We start from the raw sequence: 26645 nt of genomic DNA, 5'->3' as shown, positions 1-26645 counted from the left end.
CATATTCAAATATTTAACAATGCACTTTTTTTTTTTTTTTTTATGAGTCAAGTAGATCTACTTATTAGACTACATGGGTTATAGTTCGGTTGGCCCACTAGTTCAAACAGTAATAGTACTCTCTAACCGTTCTCCTTCTCTAGTCTTCATCATTTCGAATAGCCCAAATAGTAACTATGTCAACTATTCCATTAGTCTTAGTTCGGGTAGATTTCAAAATTCTGACTCTGAGTTACACTGATGAGCAATGCAAGCACAAAGGGGTTACTATTGTCTACCATTGTTGTATGTGACATTTTGATTCATTGCTTATTCATCTTCTCTTGTCGACTTTATCTCAAGGGTTCTAATTTGTTATGCATGGTTCGATCATGTGTTGATATGAGATGGGGATCAGATTGACTAAACAATAAATGATTCTTCATCTTAGTGATTTTTCATTAGATCATTTGTTTTAGACAAATAATATATCGATTGAGAATAAGTTTTGCCAGACTCACCTTATTTGAAGTTCCATCTTCTTTACCTTGCCCCACATTGATAGAATTGGATCACCTTGTGTGTCTTTTTGGCCTTTGGGTGATTTGCTTGAGTAGAAAATTTCAATTTTTTATAAAGAAAAATTAAATAAAATTATTCGATTGCATGTGAATATGATTCCAAATTTGAAAGGTGGTCCTCTACTTATTCTACTAGTGTCTAGATTCAATTAGTCCAAATCAAATAATCTATCATTATCCACCTAACTCAACAATCATATATATATTTATACACTAGCTAGTAAGTATATTTTTTTCATTGACATAATTGACATTTCTTTCTTCGTTAATATATACCAATCAAATTCAGTAAACTTCCACAATATGAGTTGGCTTGCAAGAAATGAAAATTTACAAATTTAGTGTGTAACCTTTGCCGCTTTGTTCATTTTCATATAACCAAAACTTCATAATTTGAATACTCGTTTATCCGTAAATAATCGTAAAACTCAAAACTAAGTTCGAACAATTCATTCATGAAATTAGTAAAAGAATACAAAAGTGTATCTGGTAAGGAATATCGCATATGCACACTAAACACAAAATCATTTATCCTAAACCTCACCATTTGTGTCTCCTAATTGCTCCATAGCAATTATACTCTGTTTTTTTTTTCAAAAAGAAATTGAAACTCAGCTTTTTACATTTAAAGTTTGAAATGTGTTATATATATATTGTATTGATTGAAATTAAATGCACTTAACATTGGTTTGTATAAATAGATCTAATTTGGGAAGAAACAAGGCACATAAATAAGGGGCGGTGGGAATAGTCATGGAAGTGGGACCATTCTATGCTGGTCTAGCTTCTTCCTATGAACACTACCATATGTAGATGATTACATAAACTAATTAATCAATAATTAATTTTAATTAATTTGCCCCCCAATCTTTGTCAAACCATGTCACTGACCCCCAAAATCCAAACCCACATGCTTTCCTTCTTAAATTCAACTCCCCCCATTACCTCTATAATTCATATATATTGTCTCCACTCTCCATTATATCATTCTTCCTCATAGAGAATATCAATGGCCAGTCACCGGAAAGAACCAACAACATATGTCTACAAGCTAGCCGCGGCGGCAGGGAGCCCTCAGTTACCTCCGGCAATGGCCCAGCCGGAGGTCGTGAAGAGAACTATACTTTCCCGATCTTATTGGGGATTGAGTAAGCAGTCAAAGTTAACCAACAGGAAGAGGGATGATGATCATGTTGATGTTGAAGCTGATGTTGATCGATTGGAGAGTGGCAAAAAGGAAATTATTATCTCCAAGGGGAGGAGATCGGATGTTGTGGTTAGGGTACCGGATGAGATGAGAAAACCGGCGGCGGAGACGAGGCGGAGATCGGTTTCACACGTGGAGGTGATGGCGAGTGCGGCCGCGGTTGCTACCGGTCTTCGGGTTAAGGTTTTGGTTACGGATATGCCCGGGTTCATGCAAGTTCATGCGTTTAGGTGTGCAAGAAAGTGTTATGATTCATTAGAGAGTTTTAGTTCCAAGATTATGGCTCATACCATCAAGAAGGTAAGTAGTAATTAATTTGACTAATTTTCGTGTTTATTGTGGATTAATGTTAGTATTTTTGTTTGTTTTGATTTGAATTTTTAAATGGTTTATACATGTATTTAGATTGGAGATGTGTAGAAAATAGTTTTATATTGAAATGAGATGAATATTAAATTAGAAAAGAGCATCTACCACTTAGAAGACAATCTTAGTGTTATGTTCAAGTACCAATAAAAGAAAATTAAGATACCCAATAATATGCAATTTAAAATTTTAATTTATGATATAAAAAAATGTTTTATGGGTTTTAAAATTTTAGTTTGTGGTTAAATAAATTAAGAAATATATATATGTTTAATTGTTATTGGTGAGAGTAGAGACAAGAAAATAATAATAATTTGTATTCCATTTACATCATGGTCTATTCGCACACACAAAGATGTATTATTAGGTTGCACATGGTAAGGGCAGAGGGACCATTGGAATCTGGTCAACATGTCTTATAATTAATTAATTAATTAATTAATTAATTAATTAAGAGCTAATTAATAAATTAATGATATAAATTATTGGTAATGCAGGAGTTTGATAAGGTTTATGGGGCAGCATGGCATTGCATAGTGGGGTCAAGTTTTGGATCATTTGTGACACACTCAACTGGTTGTTTCCTTTATTTCTCAATGGAAAATCTTTATTTACTCATCTTCAGAACCAAAGCCCAAATCAATTCTTCTTCTTAATTTATTCTTTCTTTCTTTTTTCTATCATTTATATTGCTTACAGACTCTGTAAATTGCAACCCTTTTTCATTTCTGTTATTTTCTATGTGTTTTTATAAAATATAGTATGTTTTTTTTGTGAAAATCAAGTAATCTTGTATCCTACAAACATGGTTAACTCAACTCACCATGGTGGTTAAACTGTTTTATTAAAAAAGACTATACAACAGGTTCGATCTTCAATAAGAACGATCAATTTAAATACGTTGATGGCAGCCGGAGTGGTCGAGGTCATGAAAACAGGAGTACAGCTATGACAGGTTATCAAAAGACCAGAGGTCATGTTCTATCTTCAATAAAATGGGTCTATTTAAACGGGGTCATGGCTTATGAATGATAGTAAGTCAACTTCTTTCCATATTAAAACAGTTTGAACTTGAGACTAAAATCTAAAGTTTACGAGGTTCATATCGTTAATAAATTGTGCTAGTCTAACTTAGAAGACAATAAACTCATCTTGAATTTGCTTAAACAATCATGTTTGTTTCACACAGAACACCAAATTATAGGAAACAACTTGACCAGAAATGGTCCGGCATCATTTGCCAATTCAGATAGACATAGTCAAGGATCATGACAAAAATAGTGTAGAAAACAAGCTTTTTACTTAATTCCTTACAGTGATCATAAGAAATAAGTAAATTTACAAATCATGGAGCAAAGACTTGTAATAAACAAGAACCCAGCAGAATCAAAGAGCTTGCAACTACAGATTCGAGAGAGATGCCCTAAATTGATCTGACTGGTTATTATCTGAACCACCATCTTGAAAAGCCCAAGAAGAGATGAGATGATGAGCGATTGCATAAGGACCAGGAACAAACATTGGGACAGGATCACCACTTTCAACATTGAAATCGGCAGTTAAGCTCCGCCCTTGTTCATTGCCCTTACACATTTGTTCCACTTTTTCGGATGCTGTTTGTTGGGCTTTATTGTATTCAGCAAATGTCAATGCTTTCTTTACATCCTCCCTACTATGCCATTGTGCATCTAGATCGCGACGCGACGAGAAAATCATTAAATTTAAGACATAAAACCCTATCTAGCTTACTTTATCTAAATAATTTATAATCATACCTTCTAATTCTTCTTTATCAACATTGATTTCAAGTGATTTTGCATATGCAATGAATCCCACCATTAACTGACACGGCATACTGCTTGGACCCACTGTTTTATTTGAATCAGTTCCAATTTGTGACTTTAAAAGGTTTCTTTTCAAAACAAAATTTGTAAAAATTACCAGGCCATGGCTGAGAACTATGATAAACAACATCTCCAACTTCAATACCAGTTTCCTCCCATGTCTCTCTTCTCACAGCCTCTTCCAAGCTTTCTCCTGGCTATGGATCATCATCAGAAGCAGTCTAAATTTACATCTGGATCTGAAACCAAAATTTCGACAGAATCAATAATTACCTCAATAAAACCAGCCAGACAACTCCACATTCGTGGGACAAATCTTGATTGTCTACTCAGAAGTGCTCGATCATTCTTCTTATCAATCACAAGCATAATAACAACCTGATACATCAAATTTTACAAATCAAATCAAAACTCAGATCTTTTACTCATTGATAAAAAAGAAAGAAAGAATGAAAGATAACTACACTGAACTGGGTCAACTCTAGGGTAAATCCTCTTCTTACACAACTCATTTGAACACTCTTTCCTTCTTCCAGCTTCCATTGAAATTGTTTTCTCCCCACAGTACCCACAAAAACGAGACGTATTGTGCCATTCCATCAAAGCCCTTGCCTAATCTCCAAGATATCAAGTTTCAATACAAATACATATATTCATGTTTAAGTTTGAGTTCAAGTTCAAGCAAAACTTACATGACCAGCAATTGAAAGGTATCCCATGGCTAGAGCATCACTCCAATCAGTGGCAACCATCAAAGTTCTTAACTCCACAAAACAGAACTTTCTATTACCCAATTCATTCGTTAATCGATTAGCTTCAGAAACATCAACCGCCCAATAAACAACATCTTCCTTCGTACCCAGATAAACAAACATCTCTTCTCCCAGATTAAACCCTGTGTTTTCCAAGATAACCTTAAAATCGTCGAAACTCAACCAGCCCAAATGCCAATTCGGCGGCGAATTACTAACGGATGCGGCCAAGGGCCTACCCTTTCTGAAAGGCAGTACCTTGAAATTGGGCGGCTCATGGGTTCGACCTAAAAGAATGGTCTTGAGAGATTGAACAGCGGATGTTGAGGAATATGGGTCATCTGATTTAGGAGTCTTGGCTTTGATTGGGTTTCCGGCGAAGGTGTGGAAATTCATCCGTATGGACATGGCGGCGACGAGATCGGAATTGGATCGGCGATAAAATCTTGAGAGATGTTTAGTAGATAGTGAATGGATAGAGGTGGTAGTTGGAGAAGAGAAGAGGAAGCGCATAGCTCGATTCATTTCTTCAAACGTTACTTCTTTTCTTAGAGCTTGTTTGTTTTTTAGTTAAGGAAAACAGTGGATTTTCTATAATTCCTATTTTATTTTACCATTCCTGTATCAATTATAATCTCACTGTCAAATCCTAAAAGTTAAAATTTTAAAATGGGTTTCTTTTATTTGATACAACATGACTGATCTATGTTGATTAGGATTCAAAATGGTCCAATATTAGGGTTGAGATCAAAATAAACGAAATTCATCTCACAATTGAAGAACATCGTGATGAACACACAACAGTTATGAAAACACTGATCAACTCTCTTCTTCTACTGCTCTTCCAGGAATGCCCTTTGGTGGTGAATTTGCACTGTCTAACCAATCTCCGTATATTCGATTAATCTTCTTTCCTGTTTTCCATTTGGACCTTCTAACATCTGCTGTCATCAATGGAGTCGTGCTAATAATGGAATTAGAAGGAAGAAGAACATGCGGTTGTACTTGTACATCATCAACAGAAACATTGTTAATCATTCCTCTTCCAATTGCATCACCTCCAACATTACCCGGTTGCTGAATCTCTGAAAAAATGTAAAAACAAGATTGAAGATCTGATAAATCAAGAAAAGGGTCAATAAATCTTGGAAAAATGAAGAACAGTTCATTCATTACCTAAGAATCCATGAGCAAAGTGACATCTATCTCCAAAGGGGCAGAAACCAGTCGTTTCCCATTTGCTACAAAGCCTAGTTTTCCAGTAAGTGGACTTAACATGGAAATTATTATTATTATTATTGAAAGTATCGGTTTGGTCTGAGTTGTTCAAATCTGCAGGGATAGGCATTAAAGCTGCGGAGTTATCTTCAATCTCACGATTAATGGTAACTATAACATCAGACTTAAACTTCGATGGACACTCGTGAAGAAAATTGCACTTATTACCATAAGGACATTCCTCACCATTGTAGAACTTTCTGCAAATTTTCATCTTTTGGATTATTCTCTGATCATCGTCCCAATTCCCTGCAGCAACTTTATTATCCTTATCTTTTGATCCAACGATTTCTTGCCAATTCGGCGGCGGATTTCTCAAATCAGCATGTCCATGAGCAAATGTACAACGATCGCTATTACGACAGTTACCTTCGAAGAATTTTTGACACAGACGGGTCTTGTAAAAGATATGACATGCTCCAGCGCCCATGTTCGTCTGAATCAAAGGCTGCATGGGTCGGTTATTTTGATCTTGCATGTTGTAGTTGTTACCGCAACTCCTTTGTCTCTTGTAAGGATGAGTGTCCACGAATGATGAATCTGGGTTTTCGGTGTTCATAGGGGATTGAGGCCAAAACCCACAAATGTCTCCGCCGCCGGCGCCGGGATATGGCGGCATAAACGGAGGCGGCGAAGGATTGGTCGTGTAGCTCATTGGTAGAAAGAGTAACGATCAAGTGATGGTTTTTGAGATGGGTAAATCGAACAGATTGATAAAAGGTAATGATCAAAGTCTTTTGTTCTCCTTTTCTTCTTCTTCTATAAGAAGGGAATTCAAACCCTAGCCGCCTCTACCTCTTCAAGGGAATGGATATGTACAAACGGAAATCGGTTACTAATCCCGGTTCTAAAGCCTAAACCCTATATTTTAATTATTCGTATTTCAAAATTCAAATTTATTTTTTCTTTCTTGGAAAATATCTAGTTTAATATAAACCAACAAAAAAAATTCAAATATTCAAATCATTTAGTTTATAAATCATTAATAAATCTTTAAATATTTGTCTAACTTATAACATATATTCAAGCATTTCTTTTGTGAATGTTATAACATATATTACAAATGGTATACATAATTTCTTTTTCTTTTATTTTTCTCTCTTTTAAAAAATATAAATTGTGAAAAAAAATGTTTATAAATATATTAATTATAAATTTCTTTTATGCCCCCAATTCTATCTAAATAATCCATACCACATACACTATTATTGAAAAAATTGTTTTTAATATTTCACATATTACAAAAATAAATATATATTGTACATAAAATATATATATGTGAAAAAAAAACTAAAAAATAAAAAAACGTTATTAAATAAGTTATCGAGCTCGTAAGTAATCGAGAATAACGATTAACTCCCTTAACGGATTCTACCTGCTTTCTGGAATGAATTTGAAAAAGCGTCGTAATAATAACATTATGAATAATACGCATCTGAAGACTACGATTAGTGAAAGTTCGACGATTTCTCTCTAACTAGATAGGCCACCAAAAAATAATTGGGATGGTAACCCAATTATATGTAGACATGTCATATTAGTCGCATCAATCCAAATTTCCAACAATTACCCAAAGATTTAGGCATCACCCAATGAATCTCAGTGATACTCCACAAAATACTTCAGATACTAGCCAGCCCTCGACAATGCAAAGTGAGTTGTCGATTCAACCTTCTCGTGACACATACGACTAACCATAATACAAATTTTGTTTCATGCACATATCATTCGTAAGAATTCTATCGTGAATAATGCTTCATCCAAAAAACGAGATCTTCGATGGAATCTTTGACTCAAAGTTTCTTCCAATAAAAATTATATGAACTCATCTTAGTGAACAACTTGTAGCTATGTTCACATGAAAGCTATTAATGTCTTGCCAACGCATATCGTATTATTTAGATGGAGACACTTGTTTGCGTCCTACCAAAAGTAAAATTCAATTATGAGACGAACTATCCATAATGTTTAATCTCTTTCTATATCTAATTCGACTAGCGAAACATTATATTGATGATCAAACATGTCCTTAACTGTGTCATTTCTACATATAACAATATTGAAAGCAATCTTTGGATATGTCGTAGCTAGTCTTTTGACACTACATCAACCATCGTCCCAAAAACCGATCGAAGAATCACCCCCCACAATGAATCTAGATTGCACACGAACAAATTTCCACATAGAATCAATTCCTCTCCAAATGCTATATCTCGCTGGATAATTAGACATTTTTGTGAACCAAATAGACCAATCGTAACCATTCTTACATTTGATTATCGATGCCTAAAAAGTATTTGGTTTCGTTGCAAATCTACAACACCATTTTGATAGAAGAGACTTATTAAAGAAAATAAGTTTTTGAATATTCAAACCTCCTTGATCTTTACAACGTTTAACCTTATCTAAACTAACTAAATGACAAAACGATGAGTTAAAAGATCCCTATATAAATTAAACATTATTCTATCAAGATCATTCATTTTAACTTGAAATAAAATTCTTACTTGTTTAAAAAAATGATTTAATTTTACTCTTCTTTATTTTTGAAATGATTAATCTAATCATAATTCCTAATGAGTTATGATATTGTAATATTTTTATTCCTAATGAGTTATGATATTGTAATATTTTTATTCCTAATGAAATATATAAATTAAACATTATTCTATCAAGATCATTCATTTTAACTTGAAATAAAATTCTTACTTGTTTAAAAAAATGATTTAATTTTACTCTTCTTTATTTTTGAAATGATTAATCTAATCATAATTCCTAATGAGTTATGATATTGTAATATTTTTAGATAACATTTAATATATTTGAATTGAAGGATGCCAATGGGTTATTTGACTTAGTCTTATAGATGAACTTGATCCAAACATCTCTGTAACCCCGAAAAGGTCCCTGCATTCCGTATCTTAGCACGTGTCGGATGAACGTGGCAATACGGGGATCTTATGGTGGCTTGAGGTTCAATGCGTTTTAACTTTGGTTTGTGTTTCACACATCTTTTTAAAATAAAACATTTTTTAAAGATTTTGACAGCACATGACTAGCTGCTTTTGAAACTAACTATGTAAAAATAATTAATTTTGTTCAAATTTTAATAATATGTGGATTTGTTATAATCAAATGATAATTTAATTAAAACCCGATTTAAATTAATCAAACATAATTAATTGAATTAAAGATTATTTATTTTAAGTAGAGTCGGCAAATGATTTTAGAAAAATTAGTAAACTATACGTAAATACTTTATACTATATTTTCCATAAGGGGTTCGTTATTTGGTTACACTGGGTAAAAGACTTTCATACTCTATCATACGCGCCCGTTGAAAATGGTTTATTTTTCAAAAGACTGACTATCAAAATATTTATTTATAACATGTATTTCTTTTAATTAGTAGTTTAGGGTCCTAAACAAAGATAAGTTTAGATTACTTAAATAATTGTACAAAATTATTTATAAATGCATACATGCAATTGCAATTATTTAAGATTGAGTACAAGACTTGAAAAATATCAAAAAAAATATTATAATTTAAAAATAAATTTCAAACAGAGCCTTCGTGAAAATATTTGTTTGGGAAATATCCCGAAAATATTTAAAAATCATTTTATGACCTCTCAGGATTATTTGAAAATGGATTGGAGTTTCAAAGTTATAAAAATAATTTTGGGTTTTGAAAAGTGGAACCAAACAGGCCTTACGATCGGAGTCCTAGGGTTAATGTCCGTTTTTTTTATCGGTTTGGGAACGGATGGGCTCGGTCTAAACCGAGGATGCTCTAGATCGGGACTCATGATACTCGGTCAGAGGACTGAAGGGTTTGACCCTAGCATTCAGGTGGCTCAGTTCTAAACTCGGATTGTTCGGTCCTATATTTGGGAGTCTTGGTCCCAAATCTAGATTTGGTTGTGGGTCCTAGGAGTCTCGGTCCCAGGTCAAACCTTTTGGTCCTAAGTGTGAATCCTTAGTCGGATTTCTTGGTCCTAGGTGAGAATCCTCAGTCAGATTTCTCGGTCCTAGGTGAGAATCTTCGGTCAGATTTCTCGGTCCTTGCTCAAGAACACTAATCCTAGGGCTTGACCATTGGTCAATTTTATCGGTCTTTGGTTTCTATCAAGACCAAGAACTCTCGGTCCTCGATCCTACAAGACTCGATCCAATAGGACCGAGTGTTCTTCATTTGGTATGAAGACTGTAGATTTGTATCTTTTAATACATATTATGAAAACATGATCTATAAGTTGCTAACAACTCATATGGATGTAGAGATCATAACCCTTAATCTTAAACCCGATCAATCGAGCTCTACAATGATTGATTTTTCAAAATGGTATTTAGGGCAAAATTTGGGAAATTTTAATTTAGGTCATCTCGTGGTCTAATTCTTGTTTCAACCACTTCAAAATGATGTTTACAATGGAAGATAAGTTTTAATTATTAGTTAGTTATTTTCTATATTGAATAAGTCATGGCTTTGTTTAGTAAAGACTTTGTCATTTAGATAATTTTATTTTTTACTAACTTAGTGGTTAAGCATGGCTGACCAAATCTTATTCCTTAAATTTAGGATAGACTAGATAGTTGCTTAATTTTAGGTTTAGTTTGATTTATTCTTGTTGAATTGGCTATTTAATGCCCTATTATCAATAAGACATATCATTTTTCTTTTAGTATTTTTTTACTCATATTTCGTATCAGAGAAAAAGAAGGATAAAGAAGACTCACACTTCATTCTAGAAGAGAAAAACCTTGAATCAAGCCATAGAGAAAATGAGTGAAAAAATGAAAGATTTATCTAAGAAGACTCACACTTCATTCTAGAAGAGAAAACCTTGAATCAAGCCATAGAGAAAATGAGTGAAAAATGAAAGATTTATCTAAGATTTTAACGTTCAACGGTCAGTACTATGATCACTAGAGTGAATTGATGGAGAATTTTCTAAGGTCAAAGGGATTGTGGAACCTGGTTGAAGAAGGTGTTGGACAAGCAGATGAAGCAGATGCTCTCGATTGACAACAACAGACAAAGTTAGAAGAAGCAAAACAAGGGATTACAAGGTAAAACACTACTTGTTTTTGGATTTAGATATGGCTACTTTTGAGCAGGTGTTGGACAGAATCTCAACAAAGGCTATTTGGGAATCCCTTAAGAGTAAGTATGGAAGGAACGAGCGAGTGAAAAGATCGCTCCTCAATACTTTGAGAAGGGAGTTAGAGATTCTAGAAATGAAAAATGGTGAAACCATTCAAGAGTATTTCTCTAAGGTCATGAGTATTGCTAATAGAATGCGTAACAATGGAGAAAAAATTGGCGATTCTGTAATTATAGAAAAGATTTTAAGAACGCTAATAGATAAATTCACCTTTGTAGTGGTATCTATTGAAGAGGTTAGAGATAGTAGAACAATTAGTGTGGATGAATTACAAAGCTCTCTATAAGTTCATGAACATAAATTCCTAAAGACTAAAGAAGAACAAGTTCTAAGAGAAGATTTGGGCAGTAGAGGTAGAGGGAGGGCTGTAGGTCGAGGAAGAGGAAGAGATAGAGGAAGGCCATATGATAAAGCTTTAGTTGAATGTTATAACTACCATCAACTAGGGCATTATCGGTAAAAAATGTCCCAAATGGGAGGAAAAGATAAACTATGTAGATGAAGAGAAAGAAGAAGTTTTGTTGATGGCTTTAACAGAACCAAATAATTGGTTATAACTGCCATCAATTAAGGCATTATCAGTCAGAATGTCCCAAATGGGAGGAAAAGATAAACTATGCAGCTGAAGAGAAAGAAGAAGTTTTGTTGATGCCTTTATTAATAGAACCAAAGAATTGGCAAGAGAGTGGAGTCTGGTATATAGACTCTGACTATTCCAACCACATGTGTGGTGACAAAGGTTGGTTTGAACATCTTGATCAAAGCTTTGAACACATTGTTCGATTAGGAAACAATGCGCAGTTAAAAGTTAAAGGAAGAGAAAATGTGAGAATGGAGATTGGAGATACAATTCATTTTATCCCTAATGTCTATTATGTTCCAGAGTTGAGGAATCATTTACTAAGTGTTTGGCAAAATCAAGAGAAAGGACTAAGTGTGGTGTTTGAGGAAGATCGGTGCAGGATATGTCGTCATCAACATGGGCTAATTCTGTCTATTAAGATGATGAGAAACAAGTTATTTGATTTCACAGATACAAAAATAGCACAATCTTCCAATTATGGTCCAGATAGATCATGTTTTCAAGCTGATTCAGAAGTTTATGTCAACTATGTTCCAAGAAGATCACATGTCAACAATGCTCTAGAAAGACAGTTTGAAAATGATTCATACCTATGGCACTACAGGTTTAGATATCTAAATTACAACAACTTTCAGAAAATGCATTCAAGGGAATGGTGGATGGCCTACCAAACATTATAACACCAGAAAGGAGATGTGGATATTGTTTTATGGGAAAGCAGCATAGAGACAAGATGATAAAAAAAAGTACATGAATGAGTAATAGAAAATTACAACGAGTTCACACTGATCTGTGTGGACCAATAAATCCAGTCTCAACAAATAGAAAAAGGTACTTACTTTCCTTTATTGATGATTATCAACGTGGGTTTATTTTTTAACTGAAAAATCTGAAGCATTTGAAACTTTTAAGAATTTCATTGCCTATATTGAAAAAGAATGTATAGAGAAAATAGCATGTTTAAGAAGTGATAGAGGAGGTGAGTTTACATCAAGAGAATTGGAAACATTTTGTGAGACAAAAGGAATTAAAAGACAACTCACAACTTCATTCACTCTACAATAGAATGGGGTAGTAGAAAGAAGAAATCGTACGATAATGAATGTTGTACGAAGCATGCTCGCTAATAAAAATATTCCAAGAAAGTTTTGGCTAGAGGCAGTGCAATGGAGTGTACATGTGATTAATCGAAATTACACAATAGTTCTGGAAAACAAGACACTTGAGGAGATATGGAGCGATTCTAAACCTTCAGTAAAACACTTCAGGATTTTTGGGTGTTTAGGTCATGTACACATACCTGACCAAAGAAAAAAAATTGGATGATAAGAGTCGCATATGTGTATTACTTGGTCTAAGCAAAGAGTCCAAGGCCTACAAACTATATGATCATATTTCTGAAAAGGTAATAATTGATAGAGATGTAGTATTTAAAGAAGAAGGTTGCTGGAATTGGAAAGAGTATGAGGTTGACAAAAATAAAAAAACTGGAATGGAAAGATTACTATCTAAGTGATGATAGTGAAAATGAAGTAAACCCCACGATATTTGATGATCCACAATTAGAAACAGCAATACCAAATTAGGAAGAGAATGAAGAATCTGATGAACCATCTAACATCAATCCAGTAGTTAGAAGAACAAGAAGACTGAATCAAATGACTCCTAATTGGTTGAGAGATTATGTGACTAATGATTGTGAAATAGATGAAGATGAAAAAGATAATGTCATGTATGCTAACATGGATCATAGTTCTTTTGAAGAAGCAGTTGAAAACTCAAACTTGATGGAAGCTATGAGGCAGGAAATAACTTCAATTGAGAAAGTAATACTTGAACACTAATGGACCTACCTAAAGCTAAAAGTATTGATGTCAAATGCATTTTTAAAGCAAAGTTGAATGAACGTTGTGACATTGAAAAGTTCAAGGCCAGACTTGTGGTGAAAGGATATGCTCAACAATATGGCATTGATTATACTGAAGTCTCAACAATATGGCATTGATTATACTAAAGTATTTGCCCATGTAGCAAGATGGGACACAATTAGGATGATAATTGGAATGGCAACACAAAACAGTTGAAAGATTTTTCAAATAGATGTGAAGAGTGTTTTTCTCAATGGCAGTTTAAATGAAGAAGTATATGTAGAACAACCCAAAGGATTCAAAAGGAAAGGAGAAGAAAATAAGGTTTATAAGTTAAAGTGTATGGTTTGAAATAAGCTCCTAGGGTGTGGTACAACCGGATTGACACATACTTAATTGAGAAAGGGTTTGAGAGATGCCCCTATGAACCTACACTGTTTGTAAAAACTGTCGGTAAGAAAGATATTGTATTTGTTAGCATTTATATAGATGATCTTATAATTACAGGGAATGGTGAAGATCTGATAAAATCTATTATGGAATCATTGAAGTTAAAGTTTGAGATGACTGACTTGAGTAAGATGAAGTTTTTCTTAGGGGTTGAAGTTATTCAAACTAAAACTGGAATATTTATTGGGCAAAAAATATGCTAATGAGCTGCTAAAAACATTTAGGATGACTGTCTGTACACAATTCAATTGTTCCAGGTACAAAAATATTTAAGGATAAAGGTGGTAATAAGATTGACAACACTTATTACAAGCAAATGGTTAGTCTTAGATACTTAAGAGCCACAAGACCACAAGACCTGACATTTTGTATGCAATTGATATTGCTAGTAGATATATAGAGCAGCCTACAGAATTACATTTAATTATTATTAAAAGGATATTTCGTTATTTACAAACAGTAATTACGTTGGTGATTCCGATGATAGAAAAAGTACATCAGGCTATGTATTCATGATGGGAAAATGTGTTGTTGCTTGAGCTTAAAAAAAACAACCAATTGTAACACTTTCGACAACAGAGATGGTTTCTGCTTTATGTGTGTGTCAAGGAATTTAGATAAAAAGAATTCTTGAAACACTTTATCATTCACAACAGAAGTGTTTGAAAGTATATTGTGATAATGCTTTTACTATTTGTTTATCTAAAAATGCAGTTTTACATGGCAGAAGTAAACATATTCATATACGATATCATTTCATTCGAGATTTATCAAATGAAAATTTGTTGAAACTCAATTACCGCAGGAGTAACGATCAATTGGTTGATGTGATGACAAAACCTTTGAAGACTGACGCATTGCAGAGGTTAAGAAGATCGATTGGTGTCATAGAGCTCACTAAACCAAATGCATATGCATATTAGTTTAATGGAGGAAATGTTAGATAAGTTTTAGTTATTAGTTAGTTATTTTCTATGTTGAATAAGTGTTTTGTTTAGTAAAGACTTTGTCATTTATTTTTTATTAACTTAGTCGTTAAGCATGGCTACCAAATCTTATTTCCTTAAATTTAGGATAGACTAGATAGTTGCTTAATTTTAGGCTTAGTTTGATTTATTCTTGTTGAATTGGCTATTTAATGCCCTATTATTAATAATATTGACATATCATTTTGCTTAAGTAATTCTTTACTATCAACACTTTAATTCTTTACTCACAAAAGACCAAAATAAGAACATCAAACAAACTATATAAAAACAAATTTAAACTTTATTTTTCTAAAATTTCAGATCTGTTTGATCGGGATGTATGTTTTATGATTTAAAAATTATCATAACATGTTCACAAACATGTTATGCAACTATTTGAATCAAAATTCAAGCTCAATAACATGAAATTCAAATTTCCAGATTTTCAAATCAATTTTGGTTTTTTTTGATCGAGGTTGAATTGATAAAATCTCTTTAGATAGAAAGCTTATAAATTATCTAGGGATTGATTTCGACTAAAAAATGTACGAAATTGAGCTATAAAAAAGATCAACCAGATCGAACTTGGACATATTCAATTTTGAATCAGAATTTGAATTACAATAGATTTGGAAGCTTACTAGTGATTGGAGAACACTCCAATGATCTGTAAGAATTTTTCCAAAGCCCTAAATCAAAGCTTAGAACGCCGGAACAGCTTCTTCAAAAATGAAAATCTTTGAATTGACTGTAATATTTGGATTATGTTCGATGCATTGGAAGAAAAACACATAAGGAGTATTTATACTAAGTTAGGTCGGTTATTGAAGTCGAATTCATCTTCAATTTTGCTTCTAAAACCTTATCCTTTGATTTCTATTTTGTCATTGGAGCCTAGTTCGAGTGTAGGTTTTGACTTCTGATCCTAGGGGAATTGAAGACGAGGGAGAGACGTATACGTTGGTGAAGTTTGGAGGGATATGGTTGAGTAATGGCAGATACAATGTTTTTGGAAGGTCGTCGACGTCGAAGTGTTTCTCCGACCTCACGAAGAAGATGAACAAAACGATGACGTTTTGCTTAAATAAAATGTGATATTGCGTTCTGTCGGTCGTTGGAGCATCTGGACTGACGGGATTAGCGTCTTGCTAGCTGATTCGGTGTGGACCTACAACCGGATGCATGACTTCTTCCTGGGCGCTGATCCGATGGATAGAATTCCTGATGCAGCCAATCTTTTTTATTTCAGCCACACTAGATCAATAATTTTATTTTTAATCTAAGGTTATTTGAAATCGGATTTTTAACCCTTTCTTGCATTTTTTTGTACCAAATAATATACAAAAATATTTTTGACAACATAATAAAATTTATATTCATTTATTTCATTTTGGGTATTTTTTTGGTATTTCTCTAATTATTTTATGCATCTCTAAATTATAATTAAATTATTTTAACCTATTTTTAAGTTTAATTTAGTTAAATAAATACAATATTTTAACCTCATATTTATTTTTGGTTTTTATTTAATTGCTCTAATTTGATTCTTAACCTCTCCTTTTAATTAAATTAAATTTAAAAAAATTAAAATATTATTTTAATATTATTATAAATTAATAATAATTTTATAAATTGGGGCATGTTAAATTTTTATACTTACAATCTTATAAATTATTTTACATTACCAAATAAAATAGTTAAATTTAAAATAGTGATTATAAGGTTAAATAATATAGTTATATTCATACTTAAAAACATTTTAAGTTGAAATGAAATTAATGATGTTAATATCACTTTATTTTCTTTATTTTCTATGTTAAAAAATAAATATAATTGTATGTATTATTATTTTAAATAGTTAATATATATATATATATATATATATATATATTAAAGCAACTCAATTAGATTAATGCTCAAAATCTTAGTTACATAATCAAATATATCTTTTATTGATCCATTTGAAAGTAGAGTTTAGGCCTTTTTATTTAATATTAATATTAATGAGATAATATTTTAAAGTATAATTTAATTAAATATATTTATAATTATTTTATTAACAGAATTAGAAAAAGTATTCTATTAAATTGACCATTATAATTTTATTAATATTTGTTTTGCATTGAAATGGTTATAATAAGTTATTTTTTATTAATATAATTTTTGTTAAAATATATATTAGTATAAATGAAAAAAGTGGGGATTTTTTACCGCCATAAAATTGGGAATGGAGAACAATAATTGAAACGGCGCCGACTTAAAGAAGAACCACAACTGCATAGAGAAAGATCAGTGTCCGTCCACGTTAATCCCCCCGTTACTTTTAAAAAAATAAAAAATAAAAAAGTTTATTATTATTTTGTAGACAGCACAATTCGCAGCCATTTCTCTCTTCTCTCTCTCTCTCTCTCAGCTTGAATGCGTAGCCCTTCGGCCTCCTCTCGCTGCTTTTAGGGCTATCCGATTCTCCTTTTAATCAATCAATCCCAACATACCCACAACTTCGAGAATCGTTATCTACCCGCAGAGAAGAAGGATTCGTTATAAAAGCTTATCTTTCTGGTAAATTTCATTTTTTTAATCGGAAACCTAATTTTCATTTTCACTTTGGTTCTTCATTTCTGATATCGATCGGCCCTTTTCATTTACAGATCCTCTTTTCTGGGTACTTGAGCTTTGTATCGATTGAGGTATGTAATTCATCGGTGAAGATGACTATTTTCATCGGTGTACAATTTGAATATCAGGACTCTTTGGATTTATCAGCTTATTATACTTCATAATGAATATGTTGAACACCATACATAAAAAGGCAACGGATTGATCAGGCATAACGTGTTTCTTTTGAATAGCATAAGCTGTATTGCTTGATATCATCAGTGTAGAATAGAGAAGATTTGATGAATATATCAACATTGGTGTGAATTATAATCTTGTGTTTACTGACATCTTGAGATCTAGAGTATAAATCATCATTGTTTTTAGTTGATAACAGGACCTCTTTGAAATGGGTCTTCTTGGTTAACATTCATAGACAAACAATCAATTTCATCATGGTGACTTCCACAATCTGTCTGTGCTTGTTCTAAACCATTTGTGTGTATGAGTTTTTGCATTTTCTCATTCTATAGACAATAATTGCTTCTATCTATGATTTTGTGTTCTTACTATGGTGATCGAGTGAAAATATAATGAACAAATTCATTTTTTGTTGTTTTAATTTGTTCATTTGCTGCTTTTGTCAGAGTGGATTATAACAATTTCTCGACATGCCAAGGGAGAGAAGGGATCGTTCTTTATCTGTAGATGGGCCTGTCATGCCTCATTTCTTGAGCAGCACCAGCAGCAGCAGTTCTAGCCACTCAAAACCATCAGAAAATGGCGAAAACATAAAAGAATGGGAAGAAGCTCGATGCCCTGTCTGCATCGAACATCCCCACAATGCAGTCCTCCTCTTATGTTCGTCCCATGATAAAGGCTGCCGACCCTACATGTGCGACACTAGCTATCGCCACTCCAACTGTTTCGACAAATTCTGCAAATCATTTGTCGAATCGAAAAACGAAGGACAACAGCAACAAGACGAAGAAGATCAAGAAGAAAATCCCACAACAATAACCAGCTCTCTTCCTGAGGTTTTGCCTCCTGTCATCTCCACCCCGGTTTTATTCGAGAAACAAGTCAAGGAAAACCTTGTCTGCCCGCTCTGCCGCGGGCAGGTGAGTCAATGGGTGGTGATGGAGTCTGCCCGGAATTTCATGGACTTAAAAACGCGAACATGCGCAAGCGAGACTTGCGAATTCACAGGTTCTTACAAAGATTTAAGAAAACACGCCAGGCTGGAGCACCCATCGGAGAGGCCTTCAGAGGCGGATCCTGAGCGACAGAGAAACTGGCGGAGATTGGAGCGGCAGAGGGATCTCGGAGACTTGATCAGCACTCTTCAGTCCTCGACCGGGGAAGAATGGGCTGAGGATGGTACTTTACCTATCGATGAAGGTGGTTGGCTAACGGTATTCTTTCTTATTCGAGTTTTCCGACCAGGAACTAGTTTGAGTCGGAGTAGTAGAACTGCGAGAATCGGCAGACTCAGAGAACGAGAACAATCACAATCACAACCGCAGTCTCTTCAGCCGCCTCAGCCTGCTGTTAGGAGGAGGAGATCTGCAAGGCTTTGGGGGGAGACACGTAATAGTAATGACGAGACTGCCACTGGTTCGAGAGAGAATAATAATACTGATAGTCAGTCTTCGGAGGATGGGTTTGGGCCGTGGAGGCGGCATGTTAGACGGCGTTTTGCCCCTGAAGAAGATGAAGAATAAAAGACAATGAAAATGGTTTTCTGTGTTTTGCTTGAATGATATGTTTCTCGCATGAAAGAACAAACATTGTATTTCCTTTATTTTTCCGACCAATTTACTCTCTTCAGACATTTTCGGCTTCCCTTCATTACCTAGTTAAAGAAAGTCTCACCTTATTTCTTTCCATTGCCCTACCTTACCAATTATCATAGCTAAAATTTCCTACTGTTAGTGAAAATTTACTATAGATTCAAATGGAAAAATATAATTATTAGTTATTTCAAATTTAATAATATGCTTAGTTATATATTATTATTACTTCTTCTATTCACTTATGTAATTTTGGCATATTTTATTGTATGTTGTGTGAATCTTTTTATCCTCAATGAGAAAGACAATAGGATTTTGAAGCCTGCAGAATTAAACAAAACAAGTAGATTTGGAAATCAAACATAATCCAAAGTTGATACAAATATGAAAAGAGTGATAAAAAACAACAATTGAGTATAAATAGGTTCTTGTTTTCTTGAAAGTTCAAACAAGAACTGATTAATTAATTGCCTTCAAGTCCTAAGTTTGAGGTTAACCATGAGCAAACATCATCTGTCTCTTGAGGAATTGTGTAGTGCCCCAATCTGAAAAAAGAAAATTAATAATAAGACCCAATGATCAACAACAAATTGGGGGAAATTAAATAGTCGCAGAATTGCGCACCCATTGTAGGATTTGAATGTTGCTTTCTGAAACCCTAACGAGCTCATAGCATGAGCAGATTTCTCGCCAAATTTGAATGGAACCACATCATCACCTTCAGAAAACACAAAAGAAAAACATATAGAAACACGCTACCCATAAAAGACAGTAATCTTACGATAAAATTTTAAATGGGTACACAAAGATCCGGTTATTTAAATGCTTTGTCATACCTCTACCATGACAAAGCAGGACAGGCAAAGAGACAGCTTTGTTAGCAGCTTCAGCTACTTCATCCATCTTGCTCTTTAAGTTCCTGTGAAAAGGGGTAACAACAACATTTAAGGCTATGTTTGGTTATGATATAATTAAAATTGGAATTGGGGATGTCAAACTTGGAACATGGAAGCCAGCCGCTCAATCCAACAACCGCGCTTAAATTTGATGGATATGCATTCCCATTCGAATATTTTCCTAGAGCAAAGCAAGTTGCCGAATAGAGGGCAGTTGCTGCTCCCATACTGAAACCACCGATACCCAGTTTAACTGCAAACAACAACATTACAATTTCAAACCTTTTTTTTAATCACTGAAAAATGGATCATAGCATTAGTTATCAGCAATGTAGCTGATTAGGCTAGTTATGGTACTATTGCTTTTGAAAGTTGAAACCAATTTAGCATCTCATTAAAAATTCTGTAATTTTTGGAAAAAAAAGGAAAAGAGATTACTATCAGCTGGCTCTGTTGATAGAAGGCTAGCAACATGGGCTGCTGCAGCATCCAGACCTTCAACATCATCAGGAGCAGTCTCCGACAAATCAGTTACATCAAACCCTGGTGTTTGTTACAAGAGAGAGACAGACAGGGATCATATATAACTCAAGAAAAAGAAAAAGATGAAAATGAAGAATCTGAGACATACAGGCAGTGGAAGGAAAGCCACCAAACAATGAAACAGGTTGAGATGGAGCAGTTGGGCAGATCCATTTAATCTACAAGAACAAATCTGTCTTAGAAAAACAAAATGCTTCACGCTGGATAAATATAAGATGATTTAAGATGTTCTTAAAGAATGGAACAAGATTATCAGAACTAAAGGCAAGATTTTTTCTCAAGTGTACATTTGCAGCTTGAATTTCTGAAATCTGGAAAGAAAGGAATTCAAGAATCTTTGGTAGCAAGAATAGAAGCAATGATTGAAATGCTATGCAGTTATTCAAAATGGAATCTAGAACAAAGAGGCAAACTTGTTGAACAATTGAATAAAAATGAGAAGTTATAAATGTCTTACTATTGTAAATCGGTTCATGCTCATGTGGGTAATGTCACTGAACTAAAATATATACTTACATTTGGAAGAGGTAATGTCTCCAACAGTTGAGACCAGCTGCCAAAAGACAAAAAAAAAACATATAACACACTGTTGAATCCATCCAGCCAATACAGACATAACAATTCTACTTACTTACCTAGAACCATTGTCGCCAAGACCATGAAGCCAAACAATTGTGGCCTGATGTTTCCCCTTCGGCCTCACAACATGGGTTCTCCCAAACTCTATCGCACTTCTCAAATTTCTACCTCCTGTAAACACATTTCACTATACTCACTCCAAATAGTTACACGTTTTGAGAAACAAACGGAAGGTGAAAACTAACCAGTACCCAAAGATGAACCTCCCAGACTCATAATTATCTTCCCTGGCCTTGCAAAATGACAGTAAAAAAACCCAATTTCACATTGTCAAGCCCAAATGAAATCACATTTCTAACGAATAGAAAAAATCTAACAAATTGCTTTCATATTCAGAGGATCTAATGCTCATAAGACAAAAAGTAGACAGATTTGGAGAGAAATGAAATTAGGTTTAAGAAAAAGATGACCCACCTGAGCTGATCGTGTTGATAATTAGGTCTCTCTCTCTCTCTCTCTCTAGAAAGGTATTCTTGTTTTCTCCACCTCCAATACCACTTATGCTTATGTCACCTGAATGAAGACGACGAAGCCCTACGTTAATTTTTTTTTTTTGGTAAGAAGAGGAATGGCGCTCTCTCTCTCTTCTTTCTCTCTCTACGTTTAAGTGAACGCGTTGATTACGGCAACTACTCAAATCATAAATACACGTCCCTACCAGAAAAAAAGGAAAATATCTCAACATGTCCCTCAACTATTTTCAAATATACAAAACCAATCTCATATTGATTATTATTCTCAATTATAACCGTTGAATTGTCAGGTTTTGAAAATTTGTTAGAAATTGGGTTTTTTACTAATTACATAATTAAGCTAGGTTAAATGAGTAGTCATTACATATATTATGGTTGTGTAAGTTTGAACTTGATGAATACAATAGAAAACTTATTTATAATATTTTTTCATATTATACAGATAAACATCCAAATCGATTTGAATTGTTAAATTTTTGTACCGATTTAATTTAATTTGTCGGTTATAAGACTGAATATAGAAATTTGATATAAAAAAATCGATATATTATAATCAGATATAAGGTTTATTCAAAAAAAACTAAACAAATCTAATATACACCTATTAATTTAACTTTTTATAATTTTTATTTGATAAAAATTATATTACATTGTTGTTTAATTAATTAGTTTAAAGAATGTCGAATGTATATTATTGGATACATAGAATATTCATTCGAAACAATTATAAAACCAACTTAATATAAAACTGGAGTAGTTAAAGTTTTATATTATTGTTTAATTAAGTTGATTGAGTAACTCATTAGTTTGTTAAAATCTTGGTATTAATCTATTTATTTTCATTGACTCTCATTTGTTAGAAATTTCTAAAATAAATAAATAAACATAAACAAGATTTAAGGTGAACTCAAAACATATTTTGTTATTATTCCTTCAATCTTATATATATATATACCAAATATAAACAATAATAACATTTCACAAATTCTCAAGCTATTAAAATCAACATAATTAGCAAAAACAATTAATTGCCAAAATCTACACACTTAAATAACAATGTAAAAGAAGCTCCGGCCGGCGGCCGGCGGCTCCTACCTGCCTGATATCACCGACAACCCAAATGAGATAGTTGAAGACATCTGACTCTCCGTCGTCGGACACGCCGTCACCGCCCCAATTCTCGGCCGACAACCTCTCTCCTCCAAATCATCATCTATACATAAAAGGTCAACCACGATCATCTGTGTCTCCGGCGGCTCCTCCACCGGCACCCGACCATCCAACATTTCCACAACCTCAGCCATACTAGGTCTCAAACTAGCATTCTCTTGAATACACCAAAACGCAACATGAATCAATCTCCTAACTTCTCTCTCGTCAATCTCTCCCATCTCCAATCTCTCATCAACAATCTCCATTAACTTCCCCTGTTTCATCTTCTCATATACCAACTTAGGAAAATACTGAAATTTCCTCGTCGATTTGTCTGGCCCGTTGTCATCAATCACGCAAACGTTTCTCCTTCCTCCGATTATTTCTAATAAAACCATCCCATAACTGTAAATGTCTGATTTTTCTGACGCCCCATGTTCTAATAACCATTCCGGAGCTAAATATCCTCTGGTTCCTCTTACAGTTGTTACTACTCTGCTTTCATCTCTACCCATTAGTTTCGACAGCCCGAAATCTGCAACCAGACCACGATAACCGTCGTCAAGGAGGATGTTTTCCGGTTTTACGTCAAGATGAAGGATTTTTTTCCGGCAGTCATGGTGGAGATAACACAGAGCTCTCGCCACGTCAGCTGCAACGCGCCGTCGTAGATCCCAAGAGAGACAACCGCTGCGGCGGCTGTGGAAGTTGTTATTGGTATGGTTTTTAATGAAGATCCAGTTGTCGAGAGATCCGTTGGGGATGAAATCATAAACGAGGAATCTTGGGCCGGTGGGTACTATACAGTAGCCGAGGAGACGGACGAGGTTCTTGTGCTGGACACTGGCAATGGCGGAAACCTCGGACTTGAATTCTGCTTCTCCTCTCTTTTCTCCTTCAATTCTTTTGACGGCGACGGAAGTTCCGTCGAGGAGGATACCTTGGAAAACAGAGCCGGAAGCTCCTTGGCCGATGATTGATTGAATTTGAAACCCATCTGTGGCTTCTTCGAGTTCTCTGTACCGGAATTTAGTTGGAACGCCGGCGACTTTTCTGAGAAAACTGTACTCAATTCTTAATTCTCTACCTTCTGAGATTAATTGGGTTTCGAGCAATCGCCGGCGATTATTGAAGCGATGACGGAAAATGACGATGGAGATAATTGAAAAGATTGCGGCTCCTCCGGCGCCGGTAATTAGATAAAAAGGTTTGGATAGTTGTAGGTAGATACGAGAGATGATGATGACGATGGTGAGAATGATAACAGAGATGAAGGCGATTATATTCACCTTCTTGCCCTCCATTAAAGCTGCTTCATTTCTGAAATTAATTCTAATTTGAAAGAAATAAATACAATCATTTCTTCACCTTTTTTTGTTTTTTGAGAGAGATCTAGACTGGATTGTTTTTTATTCATTTTCCTTATAAAGACCAAGTTTGTCAAGCTTAGATCTTTTTCATTATTTTTTAATATTTTTTTTCAAACTTGTATTCTTTGACAAAAACTCAACATAATTCATTCACACTGCCTTGTTTGATTTTCGGTTAATTGGGATTTTAAATGATTTAACTTAAAAGTCATAATTTTTACTTTAAATTTTTAGGTGATTTTTTCTTTTTTATTTCGAAATTGATCGTGAGTATAATTTTTCAATCAATTTTGGGATGATATTTGGTGTAGTATTAAAAGTCTAGATACGATGTAATATCGAGTTTGTTAAAATCCTGGTATATAATCCTGGTATATAGAGTACGACGACATCATTGAAACAATTATAAAACAAATTTAATATTTATTACATGCAACAACATTAATTCGTATAAGGCCTACACATTATAACGAGGTATTCCCTTTAGAAATTGTTTATGGTCAGAAACCAAATATTTCCCATCTAAGAATTTTCGGATGTGCGGTATATGTGTCAGTTACTCCATCACAACGCACAAAGATGGGACCTCAAAAGAGATTAGGGATATATGTTGGATATGAATCACCGTCTATAATTAAATATCTTGATCCATTGATGGGTGACTTATTCACGACACAGTTTGTCGACTGTCATTTTAATGAAATGATATTTCCGACATTGAAAGGGAAAAATAAGCAGTTGGAAAAGGAAATAATCTGGCGTGAGTTATCATTAGCTCACTACGATTCTCGTACAAAGCAATCTGAACTTAAAGTTCAGAAAATCATTCACTTGCAAAATTTAGCAAATCAATTGTCACATGCATTTACTAATCCTAAAAGTGTTACGAAATCTTATATTCCAGCTGCAAATGCTCCAATTAGGATTATTGTCCCTGAAGGACAACTCACTACTGCTAACGAGCCTAAAATGCAAGTGAAGCGTGGTAGACTAGTCAGTTCCAAAGATAAAAATCCTTGAAAAAGAAAAGAAATAATGACTCAAATTAAGAAAACAATTACTCTAGAAGAGTATCCAGTCATTGAAAAAATGATTCCAGAGGAATCACAGGTACCTGAAAATGAAGAGATCTCTATAAACTATGTTTTGACTGGAATCGAGATGAAATCGACGTCGATGAAAATTTTGCATATTCTATAGCATGCGATATTGTTAAAATAGATGTGGATCATGAACCAAAGTCTGTAGAATAATGTAGACGGAGAAATGATTGGTCAAACTGGAAAGATGCGATTGAAGCTAAATTAAAATCACTCACAAATCATAAAGTTTTTGGACCTATCGTCTGTACCCCTAAAGGTATTAAACCGATCGGTTATAAATGGGTATTTATAAGAAAAAGAAATGAGAAAAATGAAATTGTCAGATATAAGGCACGACTTGTTTCCCAGGGATTCTCGTAGAGACCTGGTATTGATTATGAGGAAACATATTCTCATGTGGTGGATGCAACAACATTTAAATATTTGATAAGTTTATCAATACATGAGAAATTACAGATGAGATTAATGGATGTTGTTACGACATATTTATATGGCTCCCTTGATAACAACATATACATGGAACTCTCTGAAGGATTTAAAATTCCAGAAGCATTTAATTCAGATCGTCGAGACATTTACTCAGTTAAATTATGAAGATCTCTATATGGATTGAAACAATTTGAACGTATGTGGTATAAACGTCTTAGTGAATATTTATTAAAGAATGGATTTCAAAATGATCCAATATGTTCATGTGTGTTTATTAAGAGATCTATATAACAATTTGTAATAATTGCAATTTATGTGGACGATTTGAATATTATTGGAACTACGGATGAACCATCTGAAACAGTTAGTTATCTTAAGAAAGAATTTGAGATGAAAGATCTGGGAAAAACAAAGTTATGTCTTGGCTTGCAAGTTGAACATTTAGATAATGAAATTCTTGTCAATCAATCTGTTTATACATTAAGAGTACTAAAAAGATTTTTTATGGATAAAGTGCATCCCCTGAGTAGTTCAATGATCGTAAGATCGTTTGATGTAAATAAAGATTCATTTCGACCTCGTATGTGTGATGAAGAACTAAGTGG

The 26645-nt window shown here is 33.8% G+C and overlaps 7 protein-coding genes across 9 annotated transcripts; 3 read left to right on the top strand and 4 right to left on the bottom strand.

Moving 5' to 3' along the window:
* The first annotated feature begins 1525 nt into the window (after nt 1-1525).
* LOC124932711 lies at nt 1526-2897 on the top strand. The gene is made up of 2 exons (XM_047473376.1): nt 1526-2067; nt 2631-2897. Exons 1-2 carry the CDS (start codon nt 1570-1572, stop codon nt 2787-2789), a joined length of 657 nt encoding a protein of 218 aa, XP_047329332.1. The 5' UTR covers nt 1526-1569; the 3' UTR covers nt 2790-2897.
* A 372-nt stretch (nt 2898-3269) lies between these two features.
* On the bottom strand, nt 3270-5274 carry LOC124931561 (nudix hydrolase 19, chloroplastic). Its single transcript, XM_047472054.1, has 6 exons — nt 4670-5274; nt 4449-4589; nt 4251-4355; nt 4075-4174; nt 3909-4001; nt 3270-3821 (listed from the first exon to the last, which is right to left on the bottom strand). Exons 1-6 carry the CDS (start codon nt 5252-5254, stop codon nt 3535-3537), a joined length of 1311 nt encoding a protein of 436 aa, XP_047328010.1. The 5' UTR covers nt 5255-5274; the 3' UTR covers nt 3270-3534.
* Nucleotides 5275-5412: 138 nt separating this feature from the next.
* LOC124931562 (zinc finger CCCH domain-containing protein 39-like) lies at nt 5413-6825 on the bottom strand. The gene is made up of 2 exons (XM_047472055.1): nt 5906-6825; nt 5413-5814 (listed from the first exon to the last, which is right to left on the bottom strand). Exons 1-2 carry the CDS (start codon nt 6660-6662, stop codon nt 5549-5551), a joined length of 1023 nt encoding a protein of 340 aa, XP_047328011.1. The 5' UTR covers nt 6663-6825; the 3' UTR covers nt 5413-5548.
* A 10591-nt stretch (nt 6826-17416) lies between these two features.
* Nucleotides 17417-19529, top strand: LOC124932876. Its single transcript, XM_047473586.1, has 3 exons — nt 17417-17606; nt 17696-17734; nt 18290-19529. Exon 3 carries the CDS (start codon nt 18314-18316, stop codon nt 19364-19366), a length of 1053 nt encoding a protein of 350 aa, XP_047329542.1. The 5' UTR covers nt 17417-17606; nt 17696-17734; nt 18290-18313; the 3' UTR covers nt 19367-19529.
* A 236-nt stretch (nt 19530-19765) lies between these two features.
* LOC124929569 (acyl-protein thioesterase 2) lies at nt 19766-22117 on the bottom strand. 3 transcript variants are annotated; one of them, XM_047469967.1, is made up of 10 exons: nt 21928-22117; nt 21705-21745; nt 21510-21624; nt 21391-21427; nt 20963-21032; nt 20770-20874; nt 20434-20584; nt 20272-20354; nt 20060-20153; nt 19766-19980 (listed from the first exon to the last, which is right to left on the bottom strand). In XM_047469967.1, exons 2-10 carry the CDS (start codon nt 21727-21729, stop codon nt 19899-19901), a joined length of 762 nt encoding a protein of 253 aa, XP_047325923.1. In that variant the 5' UTR covers nt 21730-21745; nt 21928-22117; the 3' UTR covers nt 19766-19898. The 3 variants fall into 3 exon arrangements, with proteins under 3 accessions (XP_047325923.1, XP_047325922.1, XP_047325921.1); XM_047469966.1 differs by having other exon boundaries at nt 21699-21745; nt 21928-22116; XM_047469965.1 differs by having other exon boundaries at nt 21699-21740; nt 21928-22116.
* Nucleotides 22118-22915: 798 nt separating this feature from the next.
* Nucleotides 22916-24518, bottom strand: LOC124930810 (probable receptor-like protein kinase At5g20050). Its single transcript, XM_047471170.1, has one exon. It carries the CDS (start codon nt 24440-24442, stop codon nt 23078-23080), a length of 1365 nt encoding a protein of 454 aa, XP_047327126.1. The 5' UTR covers nt 24443-24518; the 3' UTR covers nt 22916-23077.
* Nucleotides 24519-25087: 569 nt separating this feature from the next.
* LOC124929852 lies at nt 25088-25528 on the top strand. Its single transcript, XM_047470238.1, has one exon. It carries the CDS (start codon nt 25088-25090, stop codon nt 25526-25528), a length of 441 nt encoding a protein of 146 aa, XP_047326194.1.
* Nucleotides 25529-26645: the final 1117 nt, after the last annotated feature.

Source organism: Impatiens glandulifera, chromosome 3 (genome assembly GCF_907164915.1).
Source record: "Impatiens glandulifera chromosome 3, dImpGla2.1, whole genome shotgun sequence".
Classification (NCBI taxonomy): Eukaryota; Viridiplantae; Streptophyta; class Magnoliopsida; order Ericales; family Balsaminaceae; genus Impatiens; species Impatiens glandulifera.
Note: the sequence above shows the minus strand (reverse complement) of the source record. Positions and strands in the feature narration are given on the sequence as shown.

What these genes read in the sequence shown, in the direction of transcription:
- LOC124932711 (XM_047473376.1), top strand. Translation starts at nt 1,570, where the DNA reads ATGGCCAGTCACCGGAAAGAACCAACAACATATGTCTACAAGCTAGCC. An exon ending in TGGCTCATACCATCAAGAAG is followed by an intron (nt 2,068 to 2,630) that starts GTAAGTAGTAAT and finishes TTGGTAATGCAG; the next exon opens with GAGTTTGATAAGGTTTATGG.
- LOC124931561 (XM_047472054.1), bottom strand. Translation starts at nt 5,254, where the DNA reads ATGAATCGAGCTATGCGCTTCCTCTTCTCTTCTCCAACTACCACCTCT. An exon ending in GTCTGGCTGGTTTTATTGAG is followed by an intron (nt 4,175 to 4,250) that starts GTAATTATTGAT and finishes GATGATCCATAG; the next exon opens with CCAGGAGAAAGCTTGGAAGA. An exon ending in TAGTTCTCAGCCATGGCCTG is followed by an intron (nt 4,002 to 4,074) that starts GTAATTTTTACA and finishes CAAATAAAACAG; the next exon opens with TGGGTCCAAGCAGTATGCCG.
- LOC124931562 (XM_047472055.1), bottom strand. Translation starts at nt 6,662, where the DNA reads ATGAGCTACACGACCAATCCTTCGCCGCCTCCGTTTATGCCGCCATAT. An exon ending in CTTTGCTCATGGATTCTTAG is followed by an intron (nt 5,815 to 5,905) that starts GTAATGAATGAA and finishes ACATTTTTTCAG; the next exon opens with AGATTCAGCAACCGGGTAAT.
- LOC124932876 (XM_047473586.1), top strand. Translation starts at nt 18,314, where the DNA reads ATGCCAAGGGAGAGAAGGGATCGTTCTTTATCTGTAGATGGGCCTGTC.
- LOC124929569 (XM_047469966.1), bottom strand. Translation starts at nt 21,729, where the DNA reads ATGAGTCTGGGAGGTTCATCTTTGGGTACTG. An exon ending in ATCAACAGAGCCAGCTGATA is followed by an intron (nt 20,585 to 20,769) that starts GTAATCTCTTTT and finishes TGTTGTTTGCAG; the next exon opens with TTAAACTGGGTATCGGTGGT. An exon ending in ACATTCAAATCCTACAATGG is followed by an intron (nt 19,981 to 20,059) that starts GTGCGCAATTCT and finishes TTCTTTTTTCAG; the next exon opens with ATTGGGGCACTACACAATTC.
- LOC124930810 (XM_047471170.1), bottom strand. Translation starts at nt 24,442, where the DNA reads ATGGAGGGCAAGAAGGTGAATATAATCGCCTTCATCTCTGTTATCATT.
- LOC124929852 (XM_047470238.1), top strand. Translation starts at nt 25,088, where the DNA reads ATGGGACCTCAAAAGAGATTAGGGATATATGTTGGATATGAATCACCG.